Source organism: Drosophila montana, unplaced genomic scaffold (assembly GCF_035044405.1).
Source record: "Drosophila montana isolate Dmon_TW-CO22-7 unplaced genomic scaffold, ASM3504440v1 contig_3416_1, whole genome shotgun sequence".
Taxonomy (NCBI): Eukaryota; Metazoa; Arthropoda; class Insecta; order Diptera; family Drosophilidae; genus Drosophila; species Drosophila montana.
Genome location: NW_026998301.1, coordinates 457,530 through 467,321, shown reverse-complemented (window position 1 = coordinate 467,321; position 9,792 = coordinate 457,530). Strand labels below are relative to the sequence as shown.

The 9,792-nt window shown below is 43.6% G+C and overlaps 2 protein-coding genes across 3 annotated transcripts; both read right to left on the bottom strand.

Annotated features, from left to right (window-relative positions):
* Positions 1–10: 10 nt before the first annotated feature.
* On the bottom strand, positions 11–806 carry LOC135434600 (E3 ubiquitin-protein ligase RNF126). Its single transcript, XM_064691217.1, has 2 exons — positions 588–806; positions 11–530 (listed from the first exon to the last, which is right to left on the bottom strand). Exons 1-2 carry the CDS (start codon positions 770–772, stop codon positions 242–244), a joined length of 474 nt encoding a protein of 157 aa, XP_064547287.1. The 5' UTR covers positions 773–806; the 3' UTR covers positions 11–241.
* Positions 807–1,463: 657 nt separating this feature from the next.
* moody lies at positions 1,464–9,141 on the bottom strand. Of its 2 annotated transcripts, XM_064691214.1 has the most exons (5): positions 8,335–9,141; positions 6,062–6,172; positions 5,555–5,695; positions 3,656–4,632; positions 1,464–3,581 (listed from the first exon to the last, which is right to left on the bottom strand). In XM_064691214.1, exons 2-5 carry the CDS (start codon positions 6,169–6,171, stop codon positions 2,857–2,859), a joined length of 1,953 nt encoding a protein of 650 aa, XP_064547284.1. In that variant the 5' UTR covers position 6,172; positions 8,335–9,141; the 3' UTR covers positions 1,464–2,856. The 2 variants fall into 2 exon arrangements, with proteins under 2 accessions (XP_064547284.1, XP_064547285.1); XM_064691215.1 differs by lacking the exon at positions 6,062–6,172.
* Positions 9,142–9,792: the final 651 nt, after the last annotated feature.

Genomic DNA, 9,792 nt, shown 5'->3' with positions numbered 1-9,792 from the left:
TGATCTGCCGTCCAATTCAAACACACTGCAAATAAAATACTTAAATATGCCAAATGTACTAAATTTGACCACAACAAAAATACGATTGTGACAGACACAAACTATCGATAATCGACTATCGGCAGAGCCGCCAAAATGCAGAGCTGATTCAATTTAAGGGGGAAGTTTGCTTATCTTATCCTGTTTTTTAATTCTATATATATATATATATATATAAGAGTGTATATATATAGTTGGCACTTTAGTCTGAATCAGCAGAATCGCAAAGGCAGAATGTTAAGCTCGTAATGCGTGCATTTAAATACTCAATCTCGTCGCGATAAAGATCTGATTCATACAGAAGATTTTGATACTCGCTGGTCAAATCACTTGGACTGCTGCTTTGTCCAGAACTCCGACTGGAACTGGACGGTGAGTGCGACTGCGACTGCGACTGCGCCTGACTTTGGCTCTGATCCAATTCCTCAAAGTTTAAATATAGTTGAAAATAGTCTTCGCCGCTGCTGCGGCAAATCGGGCAACTGTCTGATCTGGCCAATTGAAACGGGTTAATAAATGTTTTCAGTCAATACCCAGGATGCACTTACTCCTCCCACCAGCGCTGCAGGCACTGCCAGTGGAACACATGACCGCAGCTGCCCCCATAGATTTTATCCGTCGCCCCATAACGCTCCGAGCAGATCGGGCAGCTCACATGGCTTCCCCTGCTGTTGCTCCTGCTGCTGTTGCTCCGGCTGCCGCTGCTGCTGCTGCTGTTTCGATTGCCACTCATTGTCGTACTGAACTAATGCCACATAAATCGCAACAAATGCGTTCAAGAGAATTGCAGTTCCGCTTATCAGTTGCTCGCTTGTTCCGCCCGCTGTGCCTCCATTCACCAAAACTATCAATAATTATTATTTGTTGACATGGATATATCAATAATGGGAGACAAAGAGCCAATATTTTGTTGGTTGACACAGATCCAGGCCAGCCGATAGCATCATAATCTGTGCACTTTGTTTCATGGCAGACACTTCTGGTCAGATCTCCGTTCCAGAAAATGTATATAAAATAATTGAGGCTCATTTAGTTAAAGACTATCAAAAGTCAATAAGCCGATTTTTGAGTTAATGAATAATTAATTGAATAAATTTTCTTAGAAGCCTTTTAATTAAGTAAAATGTTTTATACTAATTGAAAAGCGAAACGCGATCATTTCAAGGGCCAGCTTTTTGGGCCATGAATTACTTAATTCAATTTTAAGGCTTTGCGAATTTCGCTCAGTGTAGAGCGCGGCGATCTCGTTACGATTACCCAGTAGACTGGGCGTGTTTCCATCTCTCTCACTCTCTCCCTCACTCCCTCTCTCACTTGCTCTCTAATTCTCTAGTCGAACAAGAGATAAGCTGCAATATGATTAGACCGGCTAAAATATATATTCCAATATTTATAGATTGATTAAAATATTTTCTACAATAAGCTTTACTGAACGCATAGAAATGTTTTGTATTAGTATTATTGTATATTCGATTGCTTTACAGTGCAGCCCATATAAAATTGAAATATGTGCGAGCGATCTATGATAGGTACAAACAAACATATATAGTCAGTGCTACAGATATAGTTTATATATAAATACATATATGGAATGTTTTATGGCATACTATATGGGTTAACAATCTGGCTATCAAATGAGGTCAAGGTCCGCAACAGACCCCTACCGATCGGAGCTCAACATGATTGTTACAAAAAAAAAAAAAGAGAATAGTTTACAATTTTATAAATAATATTTTAGAAAATATATAAAAATAATTAAATAAGCTCTAGTCGAAGGTGATCGACAATTGAGTGTTCCTTGCCCATAACTGTAACACGGGAGCATAACATAATAACTTTAACATGAGCTGTTAACAGTGGCCAAACATGTTTGATGAAATGTACAAAACTAAAGTTCTTATAAAGCAAAATTGCTATTAATTACAAATCAGTTTTTCGATTCGAAAATATGTTCAAGAAATGAATCATAATTCGAGATATTTTTTTAAAATGGGTTTGATGCCTTGCTTATATCAGACATACGGCTACGGACTTTAACGATAGTTATGTATATCGATAACATAACGATTTTAAGAATTGATCAACATTTACAGTTTGAGCTTGGGGGATTTAGAGATAGACTGGTTAATACTAAGTGCAGACAACGATAAATATCTATAAGTAGGTTACGATTACGATACGATATATGTATGAATGTGCCGCCACAAACGATATTGGGAGCACAATAAACCATTAACGATATTTGTATGTGTACAGAAAATATATGGACTGCCATTTACGATATAATATGCAAATATGCATTTAAACGGGACTGAGTACTTGTTATACCGTTTACGATACATATACATGTATTCATATATCGTGTGCAAGCTACCATTTACGATTCACATATCGGTATGCAGAGTACAATATACAGTTTACGATAACGAATGTGTACCATTTACGATATAAGTAGATACATCGAAAACGATATACATATCTGTATAAACGTAATCAATATAGAGTATTCGGCTTATCGTAAACGTTATTACAAACACGATATATAATTTACAAAACACATGTTATACTATATAAACGACATACATATATGTATACACATACCGTAAACGATATTGAGAGCACAGTATACTGTTTGTTTGTGAAATATATATGCATATATGTAAATATGCCGTAGTTGATATTGAATATACGATATATGCTTAACGATATGTACGATATACTATATATAACGTACGTAGTGGAGGAATGGTGGGGGATGGGTGTGGGGGGGGAGTCTGGGAATGTAACAGTTACGATATTTGGAATTAAAGCATTTCGTTAGTCTTTTGGATTTGGAAACTTTGTGGGCACTTTGCTAGCATCCTGCTGATCCTTGACCTGGTCGGATGGGACCGATGCCTGCTGCAGTGCATCCTTGACTGTGGCCTTGTCGCTATAAGATTGGTTTCTCTTCGGACTGTTGACGTTCATGTAGATGGGAGATTTGGTTACTTTGCTGACTGACAGCGCCGTTGTCGTCGTTGTCGGACTGGGCATTGCGGGCAGCTCCTCCTCCTCCAGTATGATGTCGTCCCCCACCATGGTGATGCGACGCAGTGGCGCCACCGACGCCGACGCCGGGGAGCCAGCTGCGGGCCGATAAACGGCGCTGTTCAGGCTGTGCCCGCTGCTGCTGTTGAAGCCGTTGTTGATGTAGGAGTGATTGCTCCTCTTGAGCGGCAGCCGGCTGCCGCTGCTGCTGCTGGTGCTGCTCGGTTGAGGCGTTGCCACCGTTACCGATGGCGGCGGGGGCGTAACCAATGGCGGCTGATTCGTTCGATTTATTAGATCTGGACATCGGGACATCAGCTCCAGTGACTGAGGCGCCGCTTTGGGCGTCGGCAAGGACTGGCAGTCGGATGTGGGCGTCGCCGACGACGACGACGACGACGCCGCCGCTGCAGCCGCCGCCGCCGCCGCTGCTGATGCTGCTGCGCCGGCGGACATCTGGGAGACAAGGGTGCGGCTGTGGTTGTTGCTCAATCCGGTATCTTTCCATTTCTCTAAAACGAACGGAGAGCGTGACTTAGTGGATGTGGTTCGCATGCATCGCAACTATCCATATCATGGTACATACCTGCGGCGCTGCTGGCCCCGTTCGTCTTGCCGAAGGGCAGCAGGAGGCGTGCCGGCTGGCAGAGGACGACCGTTTTGTAGGCCTTGCGATATTGCTTGTTCATGATCACATAGATGATCGGATTGATGCAGGCGGACAGATAGAGCATGATGTAGCTGAAGATGTGCAGGCTGGGATGCTCCACATCCTTGTCGGCCACCTTAACAATCGTGATGGGCAGATAGCAGATGACGAACGACAAGAATATGGCCAACACCATTTTGGTAATGCGCCATTCGTTGCGCTTGGCGCGCACCTCCCGCTGATCCTTGACCCGCGACTGCGGCGGCTGCTTGCCCACAGCTGCGATCGCCTCGGGCACATCCGTCGAGTAGCTGCTGCTGCTGTCGGTGGACACACGACTGGCCGCCGGCTGCACTTGGGCATCCTGGCCCGTGGGAGACGCGGCCGTACCTGCCACTGGCCGCAAATTGTTGGGTATGGAGTTCTGTTTGTTGGCATGCCGCTTGAGCCGCTGCTCGGACTTGTGGACCACCCAGAAGATTTTCGCATAGCAGGCTATGATCACCAGGCAGGGTATCACGAACGCCGTTATGAACAGCGTCGTCTTGCTGCTGTGCCCATGGGCGTCGCTCATTATGGAGCACGTCTGCAGGCGGGCATCGTAGCCGAAGCGACCCCACGCCCCAAGCAGCGTCGGCAGCTGCATTCCGTAGGAGACCAGCCAGCAGGCGGCGATCATGATCGCGATCCAGTGGCGCTTATAGATCCGTGCATAGCAGCCATGGTGGGTGATCATCACGTACCGATTGATCGTGATCATCGCGATGCACAGCAGCGAGACCCCAATATTGCCGTACTGAATGAACGGGATGAGCCGGCAGAGCACCGGGCCATGCCGCCAGGTGCCCTGGACAAAGCGCAGACCCTGAAAGGGCAGCACCAGGGCGCAGAATAGCAGATCCGCTATGCAGAGGCTGTTTCAAAAATAATTACAGGGTATTTAGAAGTGAGTGCAAATCAACTGCATTCAATTAACGAATGACATTAATAAATTAACAAATTAAGCAAGAGTTTGAACCACTGAGTTTGCACCAAGCGAGTTCAAATCCCAATTTGCAATTTATCTTCTACTATGACGCAAAACTTTGGCGTAAAAACGTTTGTGTTTATCGTAACATATTTGCTAGTTGGCACATTTGAGTAGGGAACAAATCTAGCCCGATTTTTCTGTATGGAAATATTGTTAGCTTACAATATTTACAGTAGAACGGGCAATTATTGAATTATAAATTGAAGTCATACAAAAAGGTTGTAAATATACGAGCACAACCTTTCTTTTGCAGCCCTCGAATTAATGCTCACACACTCTCTCTTTCTTCCTCGCTCTCTCTCTCTCTCTCTCTATCTCTCTCTCTCTATCTCTCTCTCTCTCTCTATCTCGCTCTCTCTCTCTTTTCGTCACATAACAAGTTAAGTTGGCTGCGAACACTCGGTTCGATCGATGCAGCCCTCGAATTAATGCTCTCCCATTCTTAACTTTAACACACTCTCTCTCTCTCCCCCCTCTCTCGCTCTCTCTCTCTCACTCTCTCTCTTTTTGTCACATAACAAGTTAAGTTGGCTGCGAACACTCGGTTCGATCGATGCAGCCCTCGAATTAATGCTCTCCCCTTCATAACTTTAACACACTCACATAACAAGTTAAGTTGGCTGCGAACACCCGGATCGATAACCCAGTATCAGATAAATGTTTTTTTTTTGCGTTAAAATTATATAATGAATATTTAGTCAAATATATTTGATTTGTTGCCAATTATAAGGCCTTTTCAATTCACTTTGATTAGCTTAATTAAGTAAATTAATTTCGACATGTTTTGTTTATAGATTTGAGCCTACCTGATGATAAAGGCGGCGGCCACATTGCGCACCTTGGGGCACTTGAGGAGCGCGACAACGGTTAGAAAGTTGCCGCAAATGCCGACGATCATGATCAGAAAGGTCATGATCGCCGCAAAGGTCAACAGCGATTGCGAGAAGCTGCAAATGATAGAGAACAAAATTGTATAAAAGGCTTCTTCAAAATCTACGGCATTTGGTTAGTGGAGGCGATCGCAGCGCTGATCCTTGAAGTGATCGTGATCGACCTATAGCCCGCCGTCTCCATATCATATCTGCAGTCGCAGTCGCAGTCGCAGTTGCAGTTCCGCTGGCCAAGAGACGCCAGCGATTGTTCAGAGCCGATCCTCTGGACGATCGTTTGTGGTTGAGCGTGTGGCCCGCAATCTGCTTGTGTTGAGCGGCGCTTGAAATGGGCCGCGTAATATTAACGATCGGTTATCGGACCTTTCACACTGCGCTATAATTAACCAGCAGCTGGCGCTGATAGGGTCGAGGGCAACCTACCCGCTTTCGTCGACAGCATCCAGGCCGCTCGCTGGACCCGTCGGTGCCGCAGACAGCATATCATTATCGCCATAGCCCAGGCTCGGACTCGCAGTTGTGTCGTCATTCATGCTGCAAGAGATAAGGCGAGTTCAGCGAGAAACAGAGAGGCACATGACATTTTTTAGCTTGGGGCAGGCTCCAATTCTGTTTAGCTCTACCTGATCAGGTCGCCCAGCCAATTGCCTGCTTAACCCTTAACTTGTTACCCAGAAAAAAAAAACAACAACAAAAAGCAAGAGAAAAAAAAAACACAACCGATCGAACGACAACCGAGCACGGCCAACTGCCAACTGGCAACTGGCAGCTCAACTTCGGTGCAACCCGGGGGCAGTACCGGGCCGTACTCCACCCCACACCCTTCCACCGCCACCCCCTTTTGTGGCGGCACCCGTTGGCGACTTTTGTTTCCTTTGGACTACAATAAATTAGTGTCAATTAAATAATTTAAAGAGGTCAAACACAGCACGCTGAACACATCTCTTCAGCTGCGGGTGCAAAGATCAGCGCCGAACCTTAATTAATTGAGTGTGCTTCGAGTCAGCACCACATCGCATAATATATATATATATATATATAAATGTATACTCATATCTGTATATGCATGAGACATGCCGGAACAATTTTCAATTAACTTTTTTTTCTCAGTAGTAGCTGACGCCCAGTTAAATATGACACAAATACCGCCTAGCTGTAGGTCGGTAGAGCACGAGATACCCTGTAGTTAGGTCTACTTCACAAACACACATAACTCGCCACCTGAAGAGAGACTTCTATATAGCGCAAGGTGGGATTATTTTGCTTTAACTATTATTTAGACATTGCGTATCACCAATTTATCGCTTTTCTATCTTCCTTCTAGCTAAAGGTATACTGACAACCCTGACACAAAAGCTTTTCAAAACTTCTATATAGCGCAAGATGAGAATATTATGCATTAACTATTATTTAGACATTGCGTATCGCCAATTTATCGCTTTTCTGTCTTCCTTCTAGCTAAAGGTATACTGACAACCCTGACATAAAAGCTTTTCAAAACTTCTATATAGCGCAAGGTGGGATTATTTTGCTTTAACTATTATTTAGACATTGCGTATCGCCAATTTATCGCTTTTCTGTCTTTCTTCTAGCTAAAGGTTTACTGACAACCCTGACATAAAAGCTTTTCAAAACTTAACTCAAATCTAACCTATCTTAACTAAACGCCTTTTCATTCATTTAGTATGCCATGTATCTGTGAAAAGCATAATTTATTGTCTGTGGAGAGGCCCAAGAGTTTCGCCCAGCTATCGCCAATTTATCGCTTTTCTATCTTCTTATATAAACAACCCTGACATAAAAGCTTTTCAAAACTTAACGAAACATTTTGATAACCAATTTTTGACGCTTTTTCATTAATTTAATATTCCATATAAGTATTTTTCATGCGAAAAATCATTAATTATTGTCTGTGGAGCGGCCTAAGAGTTTTGCCCAGCTATCGCCAATTTATCGCATTTTTATCCTCCATCAGGAAAGATCAATAGGAATATAAATTTACGCCAGTATCAAATCACGATACAACAAAACATTGAAATTATAGCCTTGTATTTGAAGCACTTTATTGTTTACGCAGCTTTTGTATTTATTTCCTTTTTCGAATGTCAGCGACAACATGAGACGAGGCTGTCGCGAATGCGTACAGGAATGTGGGAACCTAATCTGATGTTCTTTAATATTACTGAGAGGCTGACGTTTCCGGAATTATTGGTATATGGTTTATGAGGTGATAAGTTCTGCACTGCGAATTATTTCCATTTCTATTTATACTAGTTTTAATTCAACAATGTTCATTCTTCGTTAAATTCATATAGTTATCATATATATTTAAATTGTTACAATTTGATAAGCCTAATACCAAGAATTCGCTGGATCAGTAGCTTTCTCAGGAGGAGGAGGAGGAGAACAGAGGATCGTTGGATCGTTAGAATAAATGAGTCCCTGACAGGTGAAACGATCTGCTGCAGATCAGTAGTATATATGTTCATTAACTACGTATACGCAATATCTGAACAGTAACAATTTAACCTTTACAACTGAGGGATTAGGCACATCGTTAGATTAGGCAGACAAATGTTACGTATACGCCATGTCCAACACCCTAACGAGGCTGTCTAGTTCTAGCTAGTTTTCTTTGCGATATATACATGTATGTATATGTACATGTACTTATCTTATCAGCGTAGAGAACTCACCTGGCACTCTGGTGTGGCACATGCGATTGGTATGGCTTGCGGGTTAGCCGAGTAGACAGACAGCTTGTCCCAGCTGTGCTGGCATTCACGATCCGAAGGCCGATCACTGATCACTGATCACCGATCACCGATCACCGATCACCGATCACTGGATCGTTAGCAAATCACAAATCACGAATTTAGTCGACCCGCTGTCCTTATCAGACATCGGTTTGTTTATTATTTCACGTAATCGCAGCTGTTAGAGAGCAAATTTCGCTGCTTTGCGTCTCAAAGTCAGAGTCAGAGCCCAGGCGCGTTCAGGTGCTTATGAGTAATAACTGAGCCAAACTTCGCTCAGGTGAACTAAACTGAACTGAACTGAACTGAACTGAACTTAAGCCAGCTCTGAGCAATGTAAACAGTTAACGATTTGCGCTCGCTGTTGCCGCCGGGTTATTCACGAATGCTGAGCGCATTGAGTAAGGGGCAGGGGGCAGGGGGCAGGGGGCCTGTCGGATGATTCAAAATTGCGGCAACGAGCGTTCGCGATCATGACTAATACACTTGGGATTCAAGCATTTTGCAGACTTTCGCATATTCAGGTAAAAATGTTGCAAGCACACACAACACACGCACACACAAACGTATTTGTCACGTTATGAGAACAAAAAAAAAAAATCAGCTACAATTCTTCAAGGGAAGAGCGCGATCAAAACAAAACGCACGATAGCAAACTAACTGTAACGGTTAAATGGTGTTCGACTGCGCGCTCGTATATTCTGCGTTTGACTACGACGACTGCACATTATCGAGTGCCCGCTTTTGGGGCGGCAGCTCTATCGTCGTCGCTGTCAATTGATATTCGCCGTTGGCTGTTGACAATTTCGCTCTACAGGCACACACACACACGCACACATACGCTCTCTCTTTCTGTCGCGCGCACGTTTGCTCTCATTGACCGCACGCTCTCTGCTCGCGATTACTGTTGTTGTTGTTATTGTACATATTTGTCAGACAGCATTGCAGAGGGCGGCGGGGGCACATGCGATTGCCGATCGCGTTAGATACTGCATGCATGTTATGTGTGTGTGTGTGTGTGTGTGAGTTTTTGTTTGTATATTGTTTTCATTTTTTTTATAGATAGGCGATACGCACAACGAAACGCGACGCGGCGCGCAATTTACCATTCTCATCAGCAAAGACATATGCAACAATTGCATAGTGAAGCGCATACTCAATCATAAATAAATACATGCATACATATGCATATACTTATACCTACATATACCCCATAAGAATACTTAACTAGAGGGTATCATGTGCCCTGCTCTTTAGACCGTTTAAATATCCTTCAATCGTTACAATTATCGCAGCCGCAATAGTTTCTCTCAGTTAAGCAACACTGAAAAGCATCGACTGGAATATGCAATAAAGTTTTTAATATCTCCAATACGATTGTATGTGGCCAAGCTAGCT